The 27,793-nt window shown below is 42.4% G+C and overlaps 1 protein-coding gene across 1 annotated transcript; it reads left to right on the top strand.

Annotated features, from left to right (window-relative positions):
* The first annotated feature begins 743 nt into the window (after positions 1–743).
* On the top strand, positions 744–6,902 carry BMP10 (bone morphogenetic protein 10). The gene is made up of 2 exons (XM_047746486.1): positions 744–1,167; positions 5,918–6,902. Exons 1-2 carry the CDS (start codon positions 834–836, stop codon positions 6,856–6,858), a joined length of 1,275 nt encoding a protein of 424 aa, XP_047602442.1. The 5' UTR covers positions 744–833; the 3' UTR covers positions 6,859–6,902.
* The last annotated feature ends 20,891 nt before the right edge of the window (positions 6,903–27,793 follow it).

Below are 27,793 nucleotides of genomic sequence, written 5' to 3' on the forward strand. Positions count from 1 at the left end.
ACTCATATGTGCGATGGGCATCATAACGGGGTGATTATAGGGAGCACATTTGGTGATCGAGGTAAAGCACTCAGTACCACGCCTGTTTACAGGAAAGCACCTAATGAATTTGAGTTGCTATTATAATGAAACACTCACCCTATTTTTCAAAAGCCACTTAGCCAGATCAAATCTGTATGAAAAAGGCCCTTGACCACGAAGTTTATACTTCCCTGTTTCTAAAAATGTAAGCTTCTAGAAAGTTATAGAAATGCATTTATAATATTAACTTAGCTTGGAGGTGTTGGATATTTGGTCTTTCTTCTGAACCGTTGCTATGAAGATGGAAGCCCTGGCACTTGAATTAATCTGTGATGCCACTGATGTGTATTGTGTTGATTCTCGGTATCTATTCTATGCATGTGTGAAGCGAATCACATAAAAGCAGAATTTAGGCATTCCTGCCAAAAGGAAGTGAATTGAAAGGAAGAGAAGCAGAGCTTCTGCAAGGAGAAAATTGTCCTATCTCTTAGCCAGTGTCAGAATGTGGAAATGTTTATAAAATGCTCATTAAAAGAAAAAAGGATCGCGAGATAGAAACAAAATCTAGTGCACAAGTTTACACTAAGGAGATAAGAAAGGCTAGGCCCCTATAGGGGATTTTGTTATCCAATTACTGCAACCTGACTTTTGGGGGGAGAGGAAGAGTGGTAGGGGGGAGGGAGAGAGAGGCGAAGAGTTTCCAAACTTGTCTCCAGTGACACGAGACATTAACGCTGCACAAGATAAAACTGCCACTTAGAGCCCAGGAGAGCTAAATCTTCCTGGGTTGGCCTGGGGGCTTGAGCAGAGTCATGGGTTCTCTGCAATTGCAGCTGTGCGCTCTCCTCTGCCTGGTGGCTCACTCGGTTTCTGGCAGCCCCATCATGAGCCTGGAGCAGTCACCTCTGGAAGAAGATATGCCCCTCTTCGATGATGTCTTCTCAGAGCAAGATGGTGTCGACTTCAACACATTGCTGCAGAGCATGAAAAATGAATTTCTCAAGACACTGAACCTATCTGACATCCCTTTGCAGGATTCAGCCAAGGTGGACCCACCTGAGTATATGTTGGAACTCTACAACAAATTTGCAACAGATCGGACCTCCATGCCATCAGCCAACATCATTAGGAGTTTCAAGAATGAAGGTAAGTTGACATTTTATTGACAAAATTTGGCTTGGATTTTTTTTTCAAGAGATGATAAATTCAAACAATATAGATGGGGTGTACACATCTATGTAAAGGTGTATGTACACTGATACTCAAAAACAGTGCACATTTTGGTCTATACAATTTTCATGGTCATTTCCCAAATGCTATTAAAAGGTACTAAAGAATATCTTTTAATCCAAAGTCATAAAGTGTCTGCCATTTTGACATCATAATTTGGTCTTTAAAATTTTTGAATTTGAACCACAGTAATACAAGAAATTAATGTCGGGTTACTTCTATACCTTTGTCTGTCATTTTCCAGATAGGTCTCTGTTTCCGTTTGTCCTTGAATTGACCAAAATAAATAAATAAATAAATAAAATCTGTCAACTTCTACTTAGAATGAAAATAGACAAGAACCAAAGTCATGACTTGTGCTTCACTCAAACTTTGAATGTGTTTCCATTTTCTGACCTTACTTAAGAAATATTCAGACAGGACAAAAACTTGTATTTTAGAGGTTCTTCCTAAAATATTGTTGTGTTTTTGTGACATGTACATCCTTGAATCACTCTTTATAATGTCCAGGAAGAATGCACGGCCCAGTTAATGATCCAGCTTATTTCCGTGTCTTCATGAATAGCAAAGCACAAGCCTTAAATATCAGCAGAAAAACGATGTTAGCCGCCCCCCCCAGCTTTATTCAGTAGCTAAATGTAATGACCTAGCAAGTTGATCTTTTATTTAATATGGTGCTAGGTGGCAAAAATATATATATTTTTTTCTAATATGCATGCTTAAAGATGTAGGTCCAAAGAAATTAATTCTTTAATATTTCCATTGTCATGAACCAGGTGCATGATAATGCCAGCCCTCATGGAAGAGGGTTTTGACTGATGTTGACCAGTTGTTCCTAAAAGCGGAAAGGTGGTAACACGGAAATAGCTTGGGATTTGGAATTTTGAGGCAAGGTTGACTTAGTAGTTGTGGATAATTAGCTTAATTTCTCTGAATCTCAGTTTTATTATCTGTAAATTGGGCATAATATACCTAAGTAACACAACTAAGCGATTTCAAAGAGGTTATGAGTAAGAAAGTGCTCTATTTACTCTGAATTGCTGAACAATCATTAGCTATTACTAAGGAATTCCTCAAATTCTAGGCATTAGAGGAAATGTGGAGTGGGTATTGATCAGTCCTGAAGATAGCATTTGCCTTTAAAATTTACATAAGTGCCAAAATTTTATATATTTAGTAACACATCAGAAATGTTACTCAGTAACATTTAGTAACATAATGGAAATGGCAAACTGAAATTACAGATTCCTTTTGAGGGTGAGTCTGAATTTAAATAAATCTCCTCCTTCCATGGGAACCTTTCCTAGCACTTCTGAGCACTGAGCTCTGGGTGCCTTGTTCGGAGGGCAGGTGGGAAATGTTCACACCCCCAGGGAGAAATAGAAGATTTTTAGTTCTCACTTCTCCCATGGAGGATTTGTGTGATGCAGGTCAGGAAGTGGAGTTTACAAAGGGTCTTATTACAGGAGACCAGCAAAAGCCGGAGCGGATCTATCTGTGGACACCCCTGCTGCTCGAGGGTCTTCAGGAGGAGTGCTCAGCCCCAAGGACATGGATCCTGCACTGGGCTAGCACTAATGGCTGTTCTTGACTTTCTTTTGACTCTTTGGGTCTGCACAGTGCAACTGCCTAGGAGATGAAGACCAACCCCGCCTTGTCCCGCCCCTCCACCCCCAATCAAAACCAAAAAAACCCTCCTCCCAATCTAACTAATCAGGGGAAAGCAAGAAGACTTCTAAGGTAGAAAAAACATGACTTTAATTCCTACCACTTCTGACTTCACTTTGTCATCTTGGGGAAGTCAGTCCTCTGCATTGAAGCTTGATTTCTTCCGGTGTAAGATGAACACAATAGCAATAAATGGTCTTTATAAGAAACAAATGAAACAGTGTTTGCAAAACACTGGCACGTTTAAATATGCTCAACAAACATCAGTTTCCTTGCCTAGAATGCAACACCTTCATCTACTACTTTGTATAGTTGCACATACACAGTGAACTTATTTTTTAACAGCTTTATTAAAGTATAATTGACATACAATAATCTGCACATATTTGAAGTATATAATTTGATAGGTTTTGGTATTTATAAACATCCACTGAAACCATTACTACAATGAATATAGTGAGCATAATCATCACCACCAAAAGTCTCCTTGTGCTCCTTTGTAATTAATCCCCTCTTTCCATGACCATGAGCTTTCATTCTGCACTTTTCTCATGCATAGAGCAATCAGTCTACTTCCCTATTTTTGGTCTCATACTCCCTGTCCAAGGAGAGGAAAGTCTCTCTATTCTTATAAGAGGGGACAACTCTCAAGTTACTTGATATATTAAGGACCTATGCCATTCCCAAAAATCAGTTTGAACTTTTGTGATGTCCAGAATCATCGACTAGTCCATATTTTGAAAACATTGCCTCTGTTTAAGGTATCCCAGTAGCTCGGAGGCATTGAAGGAATTTAAGCTGGGCTTCCTGCCAACACAATGACTATCTGCTTGGGAAGACCCATTCATAAAAAGAAAACTGAAATGTAAGGATGTAAATGGCAAAGCTTATAGGAGAGATATAAAAAGTAAATATCAGAATCACTAAATTCTACTCCTGAAACCAATATTACACTATATGTTAACTGACTAGAATTTAAAAAAAAATTTTAAAAAGAGTAAATATGTAAGTGACCCAGAAGGCAGTGGACTTCTAGATAGGCAGGTGAAGAAGGGAAAATCCTACAAGGAGGGGTCACAACCAGAGAGGTGGAAGGGAGGGGAGAAGGCTTTCCAAGAGTCAGAAGCACAGCTCCAGAGGTGTGGTGTACATCAGGGCAAAGGAATGTTTTGGCAAATGGTGAAGATATCGGTCTACTCTAAATAGGAGGGTTTACAATTCCTTTAACCTTTCAAGAAATACAACTTGTTCGATTACAATGTTCCAGGCACTTTAGGGGATGAGTGGGAACTATGGATAGATCAAGACGGTAAGGCCTGGTTATAGCTAGTTTTAAGAATCATGCTAGAGTGTTTAAATTCATCTCATTGACCAGTATTTCCCACTGGCAGTGTATGAGATGATTTTAAGTGGTACCCTACAGAGAGAAAGCTGTGAATCATGTAAAATTATTATACATTTTCATTAATGTGGATCAGGAAAAAATCCACATGACAACCACCTTAATCCCTTCATTTCATGAATGTTGTTGCTTAGGACAAGCCTAAAAGAGACATTCAAGAGTATAAAAAATCATATAAAGATAAAGAAAAATATTTTTTTTTAAAGATTTTATTTATTTATTTGACAGAGAGAGATCACAAGTAGACGGAGAGGCAGGCAGAGAGAGAGAGAGAGGGAAGCAGGCTTCCTGCTGAGCAGAGAGCCCGATGTGGGACTCGATCCCAGGACCCTGAGATCATGACCTGAGCCAAAGGCAGCGGCTTAACCCACTGAGCCACCCAGGCGCCCAAGAAAAATATTTAAGAGTACAATCTGGAGCAGGGACCCTACTAAAATAATGAATTAGGTATACAGTTGAGAAAACACTGCCAAAGATGACAGGGAACCCCTCAATTGGGTGTCCTTAGCACTCTGGTGTCATGGAATTTTGATGGATGACAAATGCCCCCAGGCATAGTCTTATGTTTACCAGGGGCAAGGGTACAGAAGCTCTGGGTGCCTATAAATTCTTACATAGGACGTCAACGTGATAATATCTGGAGATGCACTTCTGAGACTAAAGGACCTTATTTCATAAATATTCTGAGTGATTCTTATGTGCCAAACTCCATGCCAGTTGCTAAGGGTACAAGACTAAAGCAACCCATCTATCCCAAGGTTCGTTTTCTCCCATTCCTCCTTGTTGAAGTCCACACACCCAAAATTCAACTGCTGTGACCCCCTTGGTTTGTGGCTATCTTGTCGGCCTTGTCAGACATTGGTGTCAGAGGAAGAGTCAGCAAACTCTGTAAAGGGCCAGACAGATAGCAAATATTTTGGGTTTTATGGGCCATTTGTTGTCGCAACTCTGACACTGTAGTGCAACGGTAGCCACTGACAACATAGAAATAAATGGGCCTGGCTCTGTTTCCCTCATTCTTTATTTCCAGACATAGGTGGCAGGCTCATCGTGGCCCATGGGCTATAGTTTACCAACCCCCGATCTACTTGGGGGTCTTTAAGGAAGACCAGTCCTCAGCCAACCATGTGGAGAATCTTCACTCTTTATGAATGCAAATATGGAAAGCCATGAGATGCTTATCCCTGAAAAGCTTCCAAAAAAGAACAATCACCCCACCTCCCTTTTACTGGCCTTTTACTGGCTAGGCTAATTGGGGGCTTGCCTGCACAGTCTCCAGAGTCCCTCCCAGCTCTGTAATTCTGTGGCTGATAAGTGAAACCAATGCAAGCAAGACTGGGGGAGTTTCTCCCATTCATAAGGCAGCCGCTTTCCATCTTAGCCTTGGCAGCTTAAGTCAGTTTAGCATTCTGCCATTGACCTTTCAGTATTTTCTGTCGGAAAATGGTAACATTGTGTTTATTTTCATCAACGGTCCCCCTCGTTCCTCTGTATCAAGCTTCCCGCACAGACAGGCCCTCTTATTGCATAAATAAGCATCTATTTTTCTCTGTGACACACTACAAATCTGATTTTTGTCTTTTTTTTTTCCCCCAGATCTGTTTTCCCAGCCAGCCAGTTTTAACGGACTCCGAAAATACCCTCTCCTCTTCAATGTGTCCATTCCTCACCACGAAGAGGTCATCATGGCCGAACTCAGGTTGTACACACTGGTGCAGAGAGATCGCATGATATACGATGGAGTAGACCGGAAAATTACCATTTTCGAGGTACTTGAGAGCAGAGGGGACACTGAGGGTGAAAGAAGCATGCTGGTCTTGGTGTCGGGGGAGATCTATGGCACCAACAGCGAGTGGGAGACTTTCGATGTCACCGATGCCATTAGACGTTGGCAAAAGTCAGGCTCATCCACCCACCAGCTGGAGGTCCACATTGAGAGCAGACACGAAGGAAGTGAGGATGCTGGCAGAGGACAACTGGAAATAGACACCAGTGCCCAGAATAAGCATGTCCCCTTGCTTGTCGTGTTTTCTGATGACCAAAGCAGCGAGAAGGAACGGAAGGAGGAACTGAATGAAATGATCGCCCATGAGCAGCTACTGGAGCTTGACAACTTGGGCCTGGACGGTTATTCCAGTGGGCCAGGAGAAGAAGCTTTGCTGCAGATGAGGTCAAACATCATCTATGACTCCACAGCCCGCATCAGAAGGAACGCTAAAGGAAACTACTGCAAGAGGACCCCGCTCTACATTGACTTCAAGGAGATTGGCTGGGACTCTTGGATCATCGCCCCACCTGGATACGAAGCCTACGAATGCCGCGGGGTTTGCAACTACCCCCTGGCAGAGCATCTCACACCCACAAAGCATGCAATTATCCAGGCCTTGGTCCACCTCAAGAATTCCCAGAAGGCTTCCAAAGCCTGCTGTGTGCCCACCAAGCTAGAGCCCATCTCTATCCTCTATTTAGACAAGGGCGTCGTCACCTACAAGTTCAAATACGAAGGCATGGCTGTGTCTGAATGCGGCTGCAGATAGAAGAGTCCTGGCTTATTTAATAACTGTAAATGTGTACATTTTGTGTTCCTATTTAATGAGATTATTTAATAAGAGTGTACAGATCATAAAGGCTTGCTGCCTTAGGGAAATGGGCAGGTCAGTTTGTTGTATCAAATGCATATTTTGTTAATACAGTCTCATCCCTTCCAATCTGTTTTTTCTTTGGACTCGCCATTTTCTGGCAATGCCACGTCCAATAGCAAGTGGCAACCCTCCCCCCAAATTGTCCTCTATTTTTATTTGAAAACAACAAGCCCCAAGCAGAAACAGTGTGTTGGATGATAGATATTTGTGTATGTATATGTGTACATAGGTAAACTTATAAAAATCTTTTGGTCCCATAGAGGTAGATCATACTCACACGTGTGCATGATTCAATCAAATGTGTATATATTAAAAACCAGTGGTACGTTCTCAGTCAACTCTTCTCTGAGTAGGATTTATGTGAAGATAATTAGCACCAAGAATTTCACCCTCCTAGGAAGGATTGCATTTCCTACATACTATTGGATAGGTAGGTGTAGCATTTATCAGTTGAGTTTGTGCCATAGCTCAGAGCTGCAGGACCAGGTAAGGGACGGTGCATGTTTGAGGGGAGGGGTTATTTGATACAGAAACCAAAGGGTTTCCAGAGGCAGTGGCCTGAATCCACCATAGCAAGGGATGAGCCCCACCGACCACCACTGCGCTCTAGAGGGCAGCACCTGGTCAAGAAAAGAAAACAGGGGATTTCATGATGTTCCTGAGATAATAGGACTGCAAGGTCAAGTGTGTTGGCCTTTACTGCTGTGGAGGGTAGAGGAGGTGGGAGGGCGCTCGCAGGAGAGGAGGGAAAAGGATACAGATGCTGTCCTAGGATGTGTGTGTAAAATTATAAGCAGTTTTAACTGGAGAATTAAGTCTTTTGGACAAAATAAAACTACCCGAGATCAAGAGGAGGAAAATCAGAAGGGATCTGTCTGTTGGACTCTTCTTAATATTTTGCTTCAATTCTTAATATTTCTCCCCTGCCTCTGCACCACTCTTTTTGCTTCTTCCCACCCCTCCCCTTCCCTCTTTCTCTCCTGCCCCAGTGCCTCGTATCCTTCTCTCATTCCTGTGTCCCCTTTCTTCACTGGTCTTCATTGACCTTGCTGTGGGTTGGGAAGGGAACCTGAAAGCATTTGCTATCAGGGTGAGTGGAGTTAGTGCTCTAATTTTTAGATTTCCTTCCGATATCTAATTTGATTTGATTTATGAAATATTTTGTTCATGAAAAATATTTAAATATAAGGGAAATAAACAGTCCAAAAGGATATTTCTAAATGAATGAATGAATAAATAGACACATAAACAAATGACTCCAAAGCTAAGCCTGAATTTTGAATCAGATTGGCACCATGGTAGAAACCCTGTAGGCTTCCCAATCCCCCCATTCTCAAATCTTCCCAGTTTGGAACTGGCCAGGACTAAGGGACTGGGAAGCGTTCCTGATGGGGATGGTCCAGCGGGTTTGCCGGCAGTTGGCTCGTTGGAAGGACACGGCAGAGGTTCTGGCTCTGATCTTAGCAGCCGCCAGCTCCACCATCCATGCAAGTTCACGGGCTTTGTGCGGGAAGAACCAGAGCAGTGCAGTTCTCAAACTGTTCGACTCTTCCAGGCATCTGACGCTGATGTTCACAGTTCTAGGAATGCAGTTTCCCGAACATTGTCCCCCACTCACCCCATTGAATGCTTCCTTAAGAAGTCTTGCATTTTTTTTTTTTTTTTTTACCCTGGGAAACCATCAGCCTCCCTTTCACAAACCTCTTGGGGTTATAAACTCCACTGGAAAATAGAGGTAAGGGAAGCTATTTTGAAGGACATTTTGCCCAATTTGGACATCGACTCTGTATATCCACTGTCCACTGATATCCAGAGGGCAGATCCTGGGAATTCAGTGCTCCACAAAAGTGCAGTTTTGACCATTAGTGAGTATACAGTGATTGACAACCTGAGATGGCCACGCAGCTCGGAATCATTCATTTATGAAAAAGCCTGCAGATAAAATGGCATGCATGAGTGTGTATGTGTATATGTGTGTGAGAGAGAGAGAGAGAAAGAGAGAGAGAGAGACTGGTTTTGGATAGCCACCCTAAGAGCCCTCAGTGGGGTGTGGTGCATCGTTTCTATCCATGGTACACAGTGGGTGCTCAGTTACTCTATGGTACTGCTTCTCCTTTCTAAAGGACGCTGTCTATAATAGACATAAAGTAAAACCTCAGCTGAGCAGGGTCGTTCTGGTTAGATAAAAATCAAGCAAAATCTTCTTTCTGTGTAAAATACATACGACAGTGATGCGCTGGTAAATGCTTTATGGCCAGCCATCTTGATTTGTAGATTTCAAAGGTAGATTTATAGATTTCAATGTTAGGTTTCACCAGAGCCTCTTTCAAACTATCCATGTGATATCAAGTGGTTTGCAAAATTCCTGAAAACCAAGCAGGGTGCTCTCAGGAGACATGTGTGCAGACCCCCCGCTGCTATTAGCAAGCTGATGTTAGAATACTAGAATGTGCCAGGCCCTGCTTTCTGAATGCTCTCTGCCGACAGGTTTTGGGAAAAACCTCGTGGCAAGCACTTCAAATCGCTCTTCTGTCAAAGGCATGTGAAAATCTAAAGCCACACACTGGTTCTTCAAATGTTGCTAGTTGCATTGTTTTTCATCAGAAATGCAAAGGCATAAACCCTAAATAGGGGACCCCTGTTCCCATCAGGCCACTTGCAGTGTGTCCGCACCTCTCCTCCATCACTGTGTTAACGCGAAGCCATGAAATTGTCAGATCCTTAGGAAGTAGGAGTCACTGGAAGTCCTCTCTGGTCGTAGACCTTGGCTGCATGCCACACCCGTCATTTTTACTCTTTTATGGAAGAATTATCATCACTGAAGTTGATACACCTAAATGACTCTCGAGGAGGACTGTAGCAGAGGGACTTCGACAGCCAACAACTAAAATATTCATGTAAAATTTCTAGGCTTCTTACTATTTATTGATGGATATATTTATTTTTGTAATATAGTGTAGAATATCAAATATTTTATTTTTAATGTTTGTGATTCCCTCTTGAATACAATAGTGCTTTTCAAATAATGCCTTCCTTAGAGCATGGCTCCTTTACAATTTATGGCCTGTATTTTCATCTGTCTTTTTGCACCAGAATTCCCTGTTACTTTAAGAGGACTTGCAAAAGCTTGCTATCACCTTGTATATTTGTGTCTTGTAGGCGCTGCTGTGAACCCTCTGGCTTATTTACTCCTTTGTAAACAGTAGAGTTTTAAGTGGATAGCAGAGTTTTAACTGGATAGGTAGTTTTAACCGAAGTGTAGGCCTCCCAGAAAATAATCAATAGGTTGTCATTATTCTGTGAGAGGCAAATATTGTCAGGCGGTGAGGGGCTGTGATTGCGGGTCAGTGATTGGAGGCGGAGTTTAACTGGGGCTTTTCATTTTCCAAACTAGGTTCTTCCTCCTGACTGTACCCATTGCCACCAATCAGAGACCCAGTTGGACAAATCCATTTGTCATTAAACCAATGACTCTATAAATAATTTTAAAAATTGTTAATTTAGGGATTCCCAAGGGACTTAGCCTCAGAATGCTTGATTCTTTCCCTGTGTATAATTTTTGGTCCAAGAAATTAATGGTAAATACTTTCTCCCAGAACTGTTAGTACATGTTTTGGCTTTGTTTGGAATCTGTATTCTTCAAGGAAATCAGATTTCTACACACAGGAGTTTTACATATTACTTCTTACTGGACCCATCAACAGCCTGTAAAGCCCAGAAGCTTGGCGGCAAAGCCATTTATGAGTTGTCTGTCACACAGAAGGAATGTCGCCTTTTCTAAGGGAGGTGGACCTTTCCACAGAGTCACTGTGGGCCACGCCTCACCCTTTGCAGTTCCAGTGAAAAACATGGCTGAGTCTGCATTTTCTCACTCCCGATGAGGACATTTGGCTTCACACATTTGGTGGAAGGAAAGTAGGGAATGCTGTACATCAGCCACATAAAAGGGTGTTTCTGGGCGTGGAAACACCTCAGTAAGGCAACAGCCTCAACGAGGAATGACTGTTTATTGTGCTGGGCATGCTTGTCTCACACATGAGCGCTTGTCGTGTGTGTGTGTGTGTGTGTGTGTGTGTGTGTGTGTGGTTTGATTGCATTGAGGAGGTGCACGTGGTCCTGCCTACCCGACCAACCTCCACAGATGCGGGAAACCTGCTGAAACCACAGTCCCCCACAGCCAGCTAAAACATGCACATTTCTCTTGCGTAAACCGTGTTCATCATTTATGTTCAAATTTCTGTAATAATGACTAGACTCAAAGGAAGATGGAGATATTTTACACTGTGTTCATAAACCAAATGTGTACATTGAGTCATTGTGTTAAATAAAATGGAAATGTTATTTTGACAATAATTATTTGCAGCTTATTTTTCCTTAAGATGAAATGCCTTTTGCACTACCCCCCTACCCCTACCATTTTTTTTTTTTATGTTTTCATCTCACCGTAAATCCAGGTGGACTAAAACTTCTTGTTATATTAGGAGAACATGGTCTGAAGAAACAGTGTCTTGGCTTTAGCCAAGAAAACAGAGAGTGAGCTTCTGTTATGTGGTTCTCCCATTTGACACAACTTTCTATAAATCTCATGAATGCAGAGACGAAATGAGCTCTTCTTGGTCCACAACCAAGAGATATTTCTTCTTCGAATTTAGAATGACGCATATGAAAGAGAGATTACTTTGGGAAGCCCATTCAAGCTAAGTTTCATTGAAATTTGATCATTGAACCTCATAGAATCTCAAGCTAGAACGGACTTGTAAACATTATTAACTGCCCCCCAACAACCCACCAAAGTACTTTCAATCTTTTCTGCAAATATTAGTAAAGAGAAGGGAATACCTTACCTTCTTAAAGGCACCTGTTACAGTTTTAGAGGACTCTGCCTCCATGATACTCTATCTGGTGGCATGGGTCACGATGTGCTCAAGTCACTGCAGGAGAGACAAAGGTAAGCAGAAAGTTACGGGGAGCTCTTCCTTCTACGGAATTGAAATGTTTGCTCTGTCACAACTCTTAGAGCGACACAACTCTTAGAGCGACACATACACATGGAATTCATCTTTATGACAGCTTCTCAGCAGGCAAATAGCTCTACTGGCCATCTGGGTCCACTGTTCCCATTTCCTGCAATGGTGTGCCTCTGAGCACACAGCCAGACACAGCGAACTCCCTCAGCCAGATGGAAACAGAGAGAAGGTCTGCACCTGGACTAGACCTGCCCCCTGAATGGGTAGCAGGCATGGTGGACAGATGGCCCCTGCTGCCTGTTCTGGAAGGAAGTTCATTTCTATGGCAGGATGTGGGATTTGAAGGCCAAAGAGACAGAGCCAAGTGAGCTAAAATTCCTTCTCTTGGACAATCAGTGTGTACCTCTTTTGGGGAGAATTCTCTGATGTCCTGGCTGGCAGGCTTTATCTGACAAGAGTGTCAGCAGAGAGCACAGCCCTTGTCCCTCAGGATCAGGAGAACTGATGAGGCCTACACAAGAGTTCGAGTCATGGAGGAAAGAGAGCTGAGAACCCAAGATGGAGCTCGAGCCAGGGATGGACTAAGAAGGCCTGGAGAGCCGTTCTTCTGACTTGATTTTGAATTATTTAGCAACCTATTCATTCTGTTCTGTAAATAATTCCACTTGTGGTTGTCTCTCACAGGGTGATGCCTGGACCCATTCTCCACATGTGGTCTGACCTGAACATGGCCGCCCAGGACCAGCCACTGTTATTCCAGGAGTTTCTTATTGACTGAGACAGCCTGAGATTGAATTGGGGAGACATGGCTGCACATCATTTTGAGAGGTAATGTGTTTACAGAGTGAGAGAAAATATCATTTTCAAAACTCGGGTTATGCAATGAATACAGTTTCTGATAGCGTTCCTAATGTGAATTGGTCTGGATGGTGTTGCAGGAAAATAATGCCGTGAGACGGGATGCATGTGACTCCAGTCATATGGACGGGAGCCCACTTTTGCACCAGAAGTGACTATTTGTAAATAAGGGGCCTATTTGGAGAAGGTGAGAGCTTGTTAACTTGGGTGGTTATAAATGGATTATGCGATTATCTCCAACTCACTTGCCCGAGCTGTCAGTTTACAGGAACCAGCTCCTGCCCTCTCTCAGCCTTCCTTAGACCATCAGCACAGATCCAAAGTGCTCATCTTGTTCTGAGGAGGAAGCCCCCAAACACATGGACACCTCGATCCATGCTTACTCTTAAATGTGATTCTGAGAATCTTACAAAAAATTCAGGCCATTCAGTTCAAAATGAGATTCTTTGGTGGGAGACAGGAAGCACCATGGTCAAATCGGGAAAATTTTCACTCATAGGACACAGGGCCAACTTTCTCACACCGCATGGGAACGGTGCTAGAAAATTCAATGCTAACACCTAACAAGTGTTCCTGCCTAACACGCATAACCTAACCTGACCCCGAATGCGGAAACATCACATGAACCCATTAGAAGGACATGCTACAGAGTGACTAGACTGTACTCTTCAAAAACGTCCATGAAAGGCAAAGACCAGTGGAGAAACTGTTCTAGATTAAAAGAGAAGAAAAAGATGTGACACCTAAATGGAACGTGTGATCCTGGGCTGGATCCGAGATCCCTAAAAAATGGCCAAAAAAGGAAATTATCTTTTTGTTAGACTCCCTGAAGCTCAGTTGGGAGAACGTCCAACTGTATCAACTGTAGACTCTCAAATGACACTTGCTTTCAAAAAGCTTCTGTGTGGTTATTGCTCTTTTTCTTTCGGAAGCTGAGAGAGGTTTGCATAGGAGGAGTAAGTAGGCTTTTGCCCAATGCGATGTTGAAGAAGCAAGCAGATGGCATGAAAATGAGACCTTTGCCCAGTATGCAAACTCAATGGCAGGAACGGAGCCAGGGGTGGTGGGGGTGTGTGTGTTGGCGGGGGGGGGGGGGGAGGACACACTTCATCAGTGTGGCAAACCTGACGTCAGTACGAGCCCTACAACAACACATTTTCCTGAAATAACCAAGCTCAACACTGCACTCCCTGAAAAGAAGCATGCTTTTCAGGCAATAAACCATCTGTTCCCAGTGTTTAGAAAACGGGTCTCCAATCACTGGTAATTTAAACTTCCTTATACCCCAGTTCAATGCTTGATAAGACAAGAGTGCTAACAAGATGGGAACTGAGTTACTATATTAAGGAACCGAGACAGAACAAAAACCAGCCCTCTGTGGTTGTTTTGTTTATACTGTAGACCCATCTGTTTTAATTAACATAATATTTACATGAGACCAGCTCCTGGTACAGCATTTGCTGCAGTGGTCGGTGCTGTGGTTTGTTCTTTGTTTTTATGAAGGTCCTGCCAAAGCGTAACTGACACCTTGCCTAAATAAGGGATATGCAGTGGAATCGTGTCACAGCATCCTAACTCTCCCCCCAGGCCAGGTGCACCTGCTTTGTGGAGTTGGGAGCCAAGTGTCAGATTGCCAGAGAAAGCATAGATATCCAATTAAATCTGAATCTAAGATAAGCAATCAACAACTTGTTTGGAGTAAGTATATCTCAAATAGTGCACGAGACATATGTATACTAACAACATGTTCATTGCTTTTCTGAAATTCAAATTTAGTTGGGTGTCTTGTGCATTTATTTGTTAAATGTGGTAACCTAAGTCGGCTAGTGTCCGGCAGGCTACAGGACAGGAAAGAGCCAGAGGAAAATAAAGTAGCTGTCCTTCCGTTCCCACGTGGGCTATTCAGAGGATCATGAATCAAGCCTAAGAGGGTTCATTTTTGAAGAGCCGCTCTGAGACTGGAGGTTGAAATCTACTTGACCGTGATACTTACTATCCTGAAAACAGTAACAGTACCTAACACGTCAACCTCCCCATCCCCTGAAAATCTTACCTTTAAATCTTTTAAAGATTTATTTATTTGTTTGAGAGAGAGGCAGGGGGAAGGGCTGAGGGAGAAGGAGAGAGAGAATCTTAAGCAGACTCCCCACTGAGCATGAAGCCCAACCTCACAATCTTGAGATCACAACCTGAGCCAAAATCAAGAGTCCGACGCTTAAGTGACTGAGCCACCCAGGTGCCCCGAAAGTCTTACCTTCAAAGGTTCTCTTTTTCATATTGACTTTGCCTGTTTTAAATTTTGTTATATTCATAAAAACAAAATTGCTGGAGAAAAGGACATGAACATTCAGAATATATCATTCTGAGAAATACTAGCAAGTTCATCACCAAAATGTTATACAAATTCTGCTTTATTAGCTGTGTACAAGATACTGTTTCTCTACAGTTCTGCTTTTTTTTTTTTAAAGATTTGATTTATTTGACAGAGAGACACAGCAAGAAAGGGAACACAAGCAGGGGGAGTAAGAGAGGGAGAAGTAGGCTTCCTGCTGAGCAGGCAGCCCGATGTGGCACTCAATCCCAGGACCCTGGGATCATGACCTGAGCCTAAGGCTGACGCTTAACCACTGAGCCACCCTGGCATCCCACTACTGTTTTTCTTAATGGATGCTGCTCTTGTTGAACTGTGCCTCCAAGCTCATAGGTTGAAGCCCTAACCCCCAATACCTCAGAGTGTGACTTTATTTAGAAATGGGCTCTTCAAAGAGTTAGTCAGTTAAAATGAGGTCATTAGGGCAGTTCCTAACCCAACATGATTGCTGTCTTTATAAAAAAGATAGATTGAGACAAAGAGATAGACATAAACATGAGGTGAACACCATGTGACGACAAAGGCAGAGGTCAGCATGGTGTGTCTTCAAGATAAGAACTCCAATGATTGTCAGCAGACCACCAGCAGAGAGAGGCGTGGACATGATCTTGTATCACAGCCCATAGAAGGAACCAACTTTGCCAACACCTTGACCTCAGACTTCTAGCTGCCATAACCATGAGACAATCCATTTCAATTTGTTACAGCAGCCATAGGAAACCAATACAGATTCTAAGTACAATAAATATGAATACATTGAAATTTATTTCTGTAATGATTGGTGAGTTTGAATATATTTGCTTATATTTTTTGACTAATTCTCTTTATCCTTTCAATAGACTTCCCCTCTTTTATCCATTGTTTATATCCTCCTAACTGATTTGTTGGCATATATTACACTGTATGTACTGTGTGCAATTAATCCTTTGTTATATGCTGTCAATAGTTTTTCTGTTTGTTGCATCCTGAACTTGGATTTCCTTCGTGAGACTCAGATTGAGTCTTTGTTCTTCCTCCCCACAAACATAGGAAATGCATGTCAAGCTCTCTGCGGGGCACAGTTTGAAGCTACTTTTTACTCCATTTCAAGGGTAGGACGGGCATTCTTCCCCTCCCTTTAATTCCAAAATGCAGATACTATCCAAATGAATTCATCATCCCAAAATCACATTTTGAATACATGTAGGCATAGGAACATTTGTTTCTTAAATTAAGTCAAATTGTGATAGGTTTTAAAAACTTGGTGACTCAACATGGCTAAACACCATGCTTAGGCTAGAGCTGTAACCTTCTTTCTGTTCTGTTTATTAGATTTTAAATAAATTCTAATTTGGAATTTTTACTGTTTGGACGAAGGAATAACAGAAAAATTAAGCAACTTAATTAAAGTCAACTAATTAGTCAGTGGCAGAATTAATCATTAAGACCTAGGTACTGCAACTTCTTATGTCAGGATTCAACCTAACAGGCAACCAAGATGTTTTTAGTGAACTTTTACCCTAAGGTTTGCTTCAATACTTGGGGTTGTTGTCATTGTTGTTTTTAATGAGCAGAAAACAAACAAAAAATTCCAGATCCTAATAGACTATCTTATATATTTTCCAAAATTTATGAACATATTTGAGCAAAAGCCAGATTTTAACAAATAAAGACTGCCAAGCGATATTATTCAGTAAGCACAGATCTACATAATGTCATTGAATGTCGTTGGTTTGAGGCATTGCAAAGTGAGAAGCAAAGTGCTTTTGAAGCAACCCAGGAACATGGTGTTGAAAAGCTACATGTGGAGTGAAGGAAAGGTTGGAGGCAGGGCAGATTCCCAGGGCAAGTACAGTAACCAAGTTCCGTGATCCATCACCTTTTGGTTTGTTGCTTTTTGCCATGACAACTGCTTATCTTTGGTAGATGTTTTTGGATCCACCACTGAAGGAGGTGGCTTTTCTTAACTGGATTAACAAATGAAGACCAAGTATGAAAATAAAGCAACAGAGCCAGAGATTTCTGTATGGAGGATATGAAAGGATTCAGTACAACTCTTCTTTCCGTGATCACACAAGTGATGTCAAAAAGACACAAGTGGAGAATACTGGTTTCTCTGAGCTCTTATATTCACAAGGAAGATGCAGTGAATCAATCACATTCAGCTAATCTGAGCCCTTTAGAGCTATGACTAGTGCTATTGCTAGCACAATAACTTAAAATTGGTAATAGAAAGATCAAACTGTTGGCCTTTAATCCTTGCACCCAGGCAAATTAGATCAACCTTGAGTCCCAGAGCCATATTTCAGACTCTGCTAGGCCACCCTGAGTTTATGTGGCCATCTTGTCATTCTGGACAAGAAGGGTAGAGGCACTGGGACAGCCCTCACCCTTGTCTTCTTCTTATACCACCAGATGATCCCACCCTTCTCTTTGAGCTATCTAGAATGAGGATGGCAACCCCCAGGTCCAGGCAAGTCACATAAACAGTGAGGCAGCCTGGAGACTGTGGAAATTATTGACATTATTGTTATGACAATGACTAAAAGAATAGGTGTTAGTATCAAGCACGCCAGCTCTCAAATGGACCTGTTCACAGTGGCACTGGTGCAGGGCCAGACAATGGTTACCATGGTAGAGTTTAGGCCCATGGATGCCAGATCTTCCAATTTTTAAGATGAGCTAGAAATCTGGAATTGCAATTTTTTTTAAATGCTTGTCTGATTCTACATTCTGCAAAGTACAAATAATGCATCTCTGTGTGCCAGATTTGGCCCACAACTTACTTCTCTGGCCTTGAAGTTAGTTGAAACACGGAGAATCACAATCCCCCAACTGGGTCTCTGACATTCCCCTACCGAGCCCAGAGCTCTAGCAATTGTGTCTAGAACTGGAAATGTTCCTCCTTGAGGTTCATTCTCTCTGTTTGACTGTCACCTTCTTCTCTTAGTTAAGAAGAATCAGGAATTGGGTTGGGTGCTTTCTTGCCCCCTCAGAGCTGGAGAGTTTACACCTGCTCTTTGGTGATGCAAAGTCAACAGCATCTTTAGAGTCCCCAGGAGACCTGCTAAGGTCTGCACTTGATCCTGGCATTGTTCCTACAGCTCAACATTACAATGGGACTTTCTCCAACAAAGAGGCATTCTATTCCATTAGTTCTTGGTCTACATCAGAATCATCTGAGGAATAATTTTTGAAAAAGTGTCTGGTCTTACCCAGGAGAATCAGATGTAGTGAAACGGGTATGGTGTAGGGCAGCGGTTCTCAAATGTTTTGTCCTCAAATCCCCTTTGCATCCTTAAAAATTACTGAAGATCCCAACAAACTATATGTGGGTTCTATCTATTTATATTTACTATATTTACTACTTACAGTTATTATAATTTTAAGTAGAATATTTAGATATGATTTATTAATAGATTTTAAAATTAATAAGCTCATTGCATGTTAATATAAAATAACATATTTTGTGAATAACAAATATATTTTCCAAAACAAAATTGATGAGAAGATTGGCACTGCTTTACAATTTTACGAATCCCTTCAATGTCTGACTTAATAAAAGACAACTGGGTTGTTCTATCTGCTTCTGCATTCAATCCATTGAAATAGGTTGTTTTGGTTGAAGAGATGAAGAAAATTTGACCTCCTACAAATTTGGAGTTAAAAAAAGGGAGACATACTTTGATATCCAGTTCAGATAATTGTGGATATTCTTTGATACTATACTAAAACTCAGTGAACGACAGTTTCTTACATGTTAGTGGCAAAGTGAAATCTGAAATCGTATTCATGAACTCTGTACTTAATTGAAATCTATTGACCTTTCTGCAAATTTTTTTGGCTTCACCATTCTGGATGCCAGAAGTCCAGAATTAAGCAGAATGAGAAGGGTTGGTTTCTTCTACTTTTAAAAGCATTTTTTTTTAGTATAATTGATACACAATGTTACATTAGTTTCAGGTGTGCAACATAGTGAGTCAGCATCTGTCTGTGTGATGCTGTGCTCACCACAGTGAATTGCCACCTGTTCCCACACAACACCATTACAATATCACTGACCATATTCCCTACACTGTACCTTTTATTTCTGTGACTTCTTCATTCCATGACTAGAGATCTTCTTGCACTTTTAATGGCTATCTCACCTAAGAATAATTCTATAATATTTGTCATTTGGAAAATATTTGTTCACAGATGTACTAAATGTCGACACACTTCATTATACATATACATCATTACATATCATGTAGCTTCTGGAAAACTGCATTATACCCTCCCTGAGAGAATGAAAACGAGAAAAACAAGTATCTTGGATTGTTGGGAAAGATGGTTTTGACCTCTACGGACGCTCTGGTGAAACAGGAAGAGCCCTTTTCTAGAACTATCTAGATCTACTATAGATAGTGCTACAAGCTAGCTAAGTGACCTTAAAATTTCCTCACTTTTCTATGGCAGTTTCTCAGTTTTAAAATGGAATTTCAGAACTCGAGTTGGTGTTTGTTAGTGAGGCACCATTGGCATTCAAGGCAGAAAAATGTGTTGTTGTGAAGGACTGTCCCTCGTGTTATGGGATAGTTAACATCTCTGCCTCCCTCACTAAACACAAGCTGTACCCCATCTTCAATCCTTGTAACACCCAGAACCCTGGTGAGAAACCTCTAGGGGGCGATATTGCCTCCACTTGAACTAAAGGAACTTCAAGAATTCGTAGTCTCTGATAGTGGGTAATGCTTCCACTTGAGCAGCTGACCTGCGGTGTGGGAAGAGAGAGCTAAGTTTTCCCTAGACTACCAAATTCCGGAGAACCTATAGAAAGCCATGAACACATCCCTCGGCCAGCCCTGCCTCCTTTCTGCTCCTGAAGGAGCAGTAACTTCTAGAGGCTGAAAGGCCAGCCTGCCTGCCTCTTACTTAAGCCCTCTATGCCTCTCTTTCCTCATGTGCCCAGTGAGAAGAATCAAGGCACGTACCTTACAGACTTACTGTGAGAATTAACTGTGTGAACACATACAAATTACTTGGAACAGTGTGTCTCAGTGGATAAAGAAGCAATAAATGTTAGTTAATGGTGTTACTAAGTAAAAGAAGGAAGCCCAACTCCCCTCTGCTGAAAACTTTGGGCTGCCTTTGAAGTTTTGTTCCCCTTACCCTGTTACATTTTTCTGTTCTTCTCTCTTAAGGCTGAATATAAAACTGCCTTTATCCTACTTTTCTGTGAGCACATGCGCAGTTGGTTTTCAGAGGGGGAAACACCATGTTGATAACTCCGGGGGGTTTCCGTGAAAAGCTCTCAGGCTGCTTTTCTGGGGTTTCCGTGAAAAGCTCTCAGGCTGCTTTTCTGATGTTCATTCTAAGTAAAGGCAAAGCAATTTCCTGAAGCCCAATAAAGTGGGCACACCAGAATTTGGGGGGACTGGAGCACACACTTTTAAATGAGGTTGATCTGCAATCGTCACTGTTGGCAACGAAAATCCCACATAAACAGGCCAACATGGAAACTCCTCAGATTTTTAGCTTTGCAAATGACCAGTCAGAAGAAAATTCCAGATTTAAAAGGGACACCACCTAGCCAGGACTTTTCCACAGTAAGCATTTGGAAAAGGTTGCTAGAGGAATCCTGGAGGTTGGATGTCTTCCTCTTCCTCCTCCAGAAAGACAGAGATTGATTTACCTTTGGCACTCTGCTCTTTGTAGAACCTCCCCCTGGGCTCCAGAGAATTATATTTTCACATCACCAGAGAAATGAGGGTGGTGGAGGGATAAGAAAGCAAAGGCACCTACCTCTCGGGTTAACTGCGGCCCTATTTGTGACCTGACTTCCGGCTGACTCATGGAGCTCTGAGAGCAGAGTTCTGACAGACATATACACTCTGTCAGCATTGCAGAGATAAGGGGAAGGTGATCTCACAGCAAAGCTTCTGTGTGTTTGTGTATGTTTGTCTCTGAATAAACATTCTCTGGTAGAGCTTCTCGGTCTGTGGTTCTCGTGTCTGTTCCTAAGTGGCCCGAACACTTAGCTACTCTTTCCTCAGGATTCTACTAAAGACCAATTTAAGTACTTGGTGGGAAAGATGCATTTGGGGTCTTTTCCAACTCTGCAGATGTATAAATTTATGTATTTGTAGAGCTAGAAATGGCTTCAGAACTCATCCAGTTGGACTCTGTTTGACATGGAAACTTCCTGGATCAGAAATTGCTTTCAAGGCAGGACAGAGCCAAGATCTCCCCAACCACAACCCTTTCTCTTACTTACTCCAGGGTTCTTGAGATTGGGGTCCACGTGCTCCCCTGGAGCTATGAGCCATGTGCATGGTGCACACAAAAGTAACAGGCTACAACTTGGGGTACCCTCCTGGAGATTCAGTTTTACCCTTGAGCTAATACATAAGCTAATACATGAGCTAATACACACGTGCCACTATTCTCATCCCAGTTATCATCTGCTCTGCAGCTCCCAGAATACCACCTAACCTAGTGGGTCATCAATCAATATTTATTGAATGAATGACTGTTATAAATAAAATATGATACTTTATCAAAAAAATGTAGCTTACAGTGGCCTTAGAGATATGTCAATGGAAATATCTGAGAACACCACAGTGATACTAAAACCAGGTGTCTCAAAGAAGCAGCTAGATTGTAGCTGCGTGCCACATTTGAAAATCTTTCTATATGTTACTGAAATCCAATGTATTTTGAAATCAGATGAATAAGAAAATCACCTCCTTTGTCTCTCTCAGACATAATTCCTGCTCTTCCCACCTAACTGCATAATATTTTACCTTTTCTTACCACGTCCCCAGGGAAGCCTTCCATGACCCCCTAAACTGGGTGAAATCCTCCAGTTTTATGTTTTATTGAAACCTACCCCCCTCCTTTGTAGCATTCAGCACTCTTGATTTGTGTCTGTCTTCCTGGCTACGCTGTCAGTTTCCTACACGAGGCATGACTCGTGTTGCTCTTACTCAAAGCCTGGTATCTCTGTGGCCTTGACCAGAACCTAAAACACGATAAGGACTCAATAAATAGTGTTTAATAGAAACAGAATTGAATTTTCTAAGCTAAGCATATAGTGATTGAAGATGCCTGGCTTATCCTGCTCCAATTCAGAAACAATGGTGCTTGGCTTGTCTGAACACCAGCGGCTCACTTCGTACCGGATACTAAACTGTCTCCTGCTGCCCCAGTTGCAGAAGACAAAACAGATGCAGGTCACTGCTCTTCTGACCCAGTGGCCACTCACTGTGACCCAAGCTATTTTGGTCATCTCTTTCACTAACGTCACTGATGCCCAAGATTGTCCTATTTCCTAGTTGAGAACTATTGGAGGTAGGGAGGGGGCCCAGTAAAGATTTGAGGAGAGGAGAAGATGAATTCAAGAGATAATTTTGTAGGAAATGGATGTGATTGGAACAGAGATCAGGGTGTGGAGAACCCTGAACAGTTCAGTGTTTTGTAGCTTGGATGACTCGTTGGAGACACTGCTGACTAAGAATGATGAAGGAGAGGAGGCTGTCTGAATGGAAAACCAAGAGCTGTGGTCTTAAAATATTGAGTGTGAGACTCCCACTGCTGCAGTGGGTGTGTCCAGGGATGGGCAGAGCTGGAGACTTCTTTGGAAAACTTCCAGCTCCCACCAGCTGGCTGTTCTGTTCATAGTCTACTACCTGGCTCTCTACCCAAGATCTCAAAGTAGAGACCTCTACATCCTCTCTCTTGATAAATGAACTTTGGATCAAGTAGGGCCGTGGCAGCCTCAGTGGGAGAGACTGGTCAAGCCACTGGACTTGGCCCAGCCCCAGTTAAAGATTCATCCCTGAACATGACCCAGAGAAGACAGGGGTTCCAGCACTATCAGGGTTAGCTCTGCTGGTGGTGTGTTAGGAGGTGGAACACATCAGTGAAAATGTAACAGAAATACATGGGCATTTGTCAATCTTGACAGAAAAATGGACCCTTGTGAACAATTTTTATAGATACACAGGCATGCCTGGCATATACATGATAGTCAAAAAATACTTAAAATTCAATCCAGAGCTGGGTTATTGCATAGCTTTCCAAAATCCAATTCTCTATATTTTTTTGTTGTTGTGGAAAACTCTTACTTCATGCTGACCAGTATGATTAATATCACACACACACATACACACACATGCGCACGCACACACACATGTTTAGGTGGAAATAATGCAAAAGGCTTTTTTCGGTGGGATGGTGCCTGCTGGTGACAAGGACTGTATGCTTCTTGGAGACTACTGGTTCTTCAGGGCTTTGAGACAAAGCACATTTTCTTTAAAAACCCTTCCTTTTGCAACTACTGGAAGCACCCTTGGACATTCCATTCTAGGTTTTAGAGCAGGGGCCGGACCCAAGGGAACTACTTGCCCTGTAACTCATGTTGGGATGTATGTGAGGCTCACTGCAGCCCAATGATCCGGACCCATTGATTAACGTCCCCACCTCCACTTACCTATCCAGGTGGAGATGACAAACTTGGAAAATATTATTTCCTCAATATTCCCTCTAGCAAAGAGAAATATTGTCTGCCCTCATGGAGTAGACAGGACATGATATTTTCCTTTTCTATGCATTTTTTTTCTTGGCATATCTGCCATTCAGGTCCTGCCACAGGTGGTTGTAGAAGGCAAGAGGATGAGGGGCCCCGAGGATGTTCAGACCACGGCTCTCATTTGGTCACTTCCATACAGATCACCCTACAGTGAATTCAAGCAATTAAGTCTCTATGTAGGTAAAGTATCCCGGTGCTGAGAGGCCCATGTGCTCCCAGATGACTTTACAGCTTCTCTGAAAAGAGCCACTGACTCTTAAGAAGAGAACTTTGGCTTCCTTTGCCTTTACGTTTCTAGAAACTTCCAGCTCATTCGGGACTGCTCCATGGAGAATGACAACAAAATGTTGGGATTTAATGAGTCTCACCTGCCTGCCTCCTGCTTTTGGCATTGGTAGCTATTACTTGCTTCTAAGTAATTTCCCTGTCTAGTAACCAAGTTTTCTCCAGAAGCTCCCCCTTTTGGCCCGCAGTGTTAGCGCAGAGCACACTCAGCCTGAATTCAAAACGTGGTTGTACCTGCAATGGCAGCGAGTTGCTGGGCTAAGCCAACCTCCTTCACACCGATTGTTTGCTTATGTGTTGTGATTTAGTGAAATAGGAGTGACTGTCCCAACAATGCCACCTCCTTAAGATTTTCTTATTAAATGGAATAATCTGTGTAAATTGTTCATACGATGTCTAATGTACTGTTACAGCTTACATTTTAGCAATAGTAATAAAAATATAAAGAGTTAAAATGATAGCTAATCATGACAAATTATCAACATTTATCAGCATCATTATTGTCACGACAATGACTAAAAGAATGGGTGTTAGTATCGAGTACACCCGCTCTCAAGCCTTGTGTCTACCGCTTGCCATCTTCACGCTCTTTTCCACCTATACAAATATGAGCAATGATCGCCCTCAAAAGACTGCTGAGGGGATTTGGTGAGGTCAAGTTAAAAAATAAAGAAATGATAGCTTAGGGCCTGGCTGATAGGTAAGAGTGTTCAGTAAACCATGGGTTGCTCAAGAAGAGAGCTCAGTGGCTGAACTCTCTTCTCCTCTTGAGGACGAAGTTCAGTGACTCTTTTTCTCTGACAGGGACTTTCAGTTCATTTTGAATTATCTTGTAGGTAGAGTGACCGGGCACAGAACTGTGATCCTGAGGCCATCAGTCAGTCAACCAACGCTGACGAAGCCAGAGCTCCCACACATCAGTTCATGGGGCTCTTGGTTTCTCAGTAAGGGCTTCTCTCATCCCTGTACCAAAAGAACTATTGAATGGCACCATTTATTGAGTAGTTAAGTCCAAACAATCTAGTAAGTATTTATTTATTTAATAATTTAGCAGCTGTTCAGGAAAAAAACAATGCACCTACATTGAAACAAAAACAGTACTATTTTTCAATTTACTTTTCAATCTCCACAGTTAGGAGCAGGCTGTGCTCTTGTTGGCCACTGTGTGCTTTCCCAAACCTTGGCATAACCTGACCCGCCACTCTGGTTTCCTGTATCACATTGATTTTGTGCAACTCATGTCTTTTGTCATAGCAACAACCAAAGGCCAAACTTCAAAAGATCTGGTGTCATCGAAAGGAATGCAGATGATTTCATGTTGAAACTGTGCACACTCTCCAGCCGGTAGTCTGCTCTGGGTGTCATGGTTGTTGAAGATCCCCGTGTTCCCCTCAGAAAGGTAAAACATTGTGGTGCCCTGGGGCAGGGTACCTCGGCACACAGTTTGGGAACTGCCATTCGAGAGAATCGGTTGCTGTGGGCCAAGAAGTCCGCCAATCACCGGATCTGATGCATGAATCAGATGCACACAGTCTGTGCTCCATGATTCTTACAGGTGAGTGGATGAGACCAACATTAATCAAAGAATCATTCCCCAAAATGCATTATTACGAACTAAGGGCAGTGAAATGAAACCAGCCTGTTCCTGGCTGGACCTTGTTCTCAGGCCCGAGAGAAGAATCTGTCCTCATTTGGTTCTCAGCAGGTGTTTCCTTTGGCAGCTGCAAACCCAGAGTTGTACTCAGTGCTGTCTTTCCTAAACAATGACTTGGACAGAGAAGAAAACTGGTATGGCTAGAACTGGGGAATTAAAAATAACAACGTCGGCCTTAATGAGATGAATCTGGTGGGCTCAGGGATGCCCATACTTACCTCACCAACATCTCCTTATCCCTGGTTCTCAGGAAAGATATTCAGAGGGGACTCTCCAAGAAAAATCACTTTATTTCAACAAGGCTTTTGCTAGAGACCCTACAGGTCGGGCCAGGGTACACGTCTGGGACTCTTAGGATGGATGCCTTTTGTCCTGGTCCTGGACAGGCTGGAAGCAGGTTATCGGACATCTTGGACCTCTGTACACTGGACCCTGGCCATCAACTCTAGAACTGTAGTTTTTATTTTTTAAAGAATTTATTTATTTATTTAAGAGAGACAGAGAGAGCACAGCAGGGGGAGCAACAGAGGAAGAGGGAGAAGCAGGCTCCACTCTGAGCAGGGAGCCTGATGCAGGTCTTGATCCCAGGAGCCTGGGACCATGACCTGAACCGAAGGCAGATGCTTAACCAACTGAACAACCCAGGTGCCCCTGAACTCTAGTTTTTAAACTCACAATGTGTAAGTGGGGGAAGGCCCCAAGTCTTTCTTACCAAACTAACTGTGTGAAGTAATGACTCCCAGAAGATAACACTGCAGGGGGTGGTTTTCACCTGGGCCTCTCAGTCCCAATGCCAGCTCCACCAAAGTATCTGGCCCATTTTTGGTTGATGGAGAGACATGAATCTAGAGCTCCCACTAGTGGCAGGAGAGAGAAACCAACATTGTTCCACTTGCTTTCATTTCTTCCCTTGTTCACACTGAGTTTAATTGCTAGGTTGATGGTCTGCAAGAAACATTAAAAAACACCATCTTCACTTTTATGGGGACATTTTCCCAAACACTGGCAGTTTTCTATGGACCTTCAGGGAACAATGGATGCCTCCAGGCTTTTATGAATGCTTCATTGTTAACCCCAAAAGCCTCAGCTACTAGGAGGGAAGGGTAATAAATCACCTCTTCTTCCTAGATTTGCTTTTTCTCAGGGTCAGAGTGGTGAGATTGGCAGGGGTAGGGAGCAGGCAGCAGGCAGGGGTCAAGGAGACTGCTCAGCCTTGCCAGAGTACAGGGTGCAAATCCACCTCTAACCCAGTTACAAAGGGCCTGGTGCTGCCACGAGGTCCAGCCCAGGTCACTGGGGGATTAAACAGTAGTTTGGACCAAAACTTTTGCAACAATAATGAATGCGCTATTGTCTGTCTCGTCTCCACAAACCCACCACAGTAAAACCTGAGTGAGCAGAGGTTCAGAATTCAGGGTTCCTGGGTCAAGTGAGATACTGTCTCATTAGAGTTAATTAACAAAAATATTAATAATTATTATAGTTTAATACATAATCAAATAAAAATGCTATTTCTCATCATTTAAAGCCAGGTTTCCTCACCCCTATCCAGTGTCCTTCTCACAGTACCCATGGGTCAGCAAGATTTTAGAGTACTGATGCTATTGACCTTCTGTGATAGAAAATTTAAAACAAAATGCAACAATAATTCCTGGCTTCAAGTTTGAAGATATTAAGATATATACAGATTTGCAGAAGAGATTCTGAATGCAATGATCCCTCTTCATTAGATATCTAAATAATGAGCTTATTTTGATGATGAGTATTTTGAGCTTAATTGTGCCTTCTTCTGGAGTCCCAAGCCCCAGTATCTCAAAACATTAACTATTTACGGAGATAGGGCCTTTAAGAGGTGATTAAGGTAAAATGAGGTCATAGGGGTCATTGGTCATAATCCAATATGACACCGTGTCCTTATAAGTAGAGTAGATTAGAACACAGACACAGAGGAAAGACCATGTGAAGACCCAGGGAGAAGGCCGCCATCTGCAAGCCAAGGAGAGAGACCTCAGAAGAAACCAACTCTGCCGACACCTTGGTCTCAGACTTCTAGAATGGTGGGGAAATAGATTGCTGTCACTTAAACCATCCAGTCAAGGGTACTTTGTTATGGCGGCCCTAGAAAACTGACACACCAAGGTTGG

Source organism: Lutra lutra, chromosome 9 (assembly GCF_902655055.1).
Source record: "Lutra lutra chromosome 9, mLutLut1.2, whole genome shotgun sequence".
In the NCBI taxonomy this organism is placed as follows: Eukaryota; Metazoa; Chordata; class Mammalia; order Carnivora; family Mustelidae; genus Lutra; species Lutra lutra.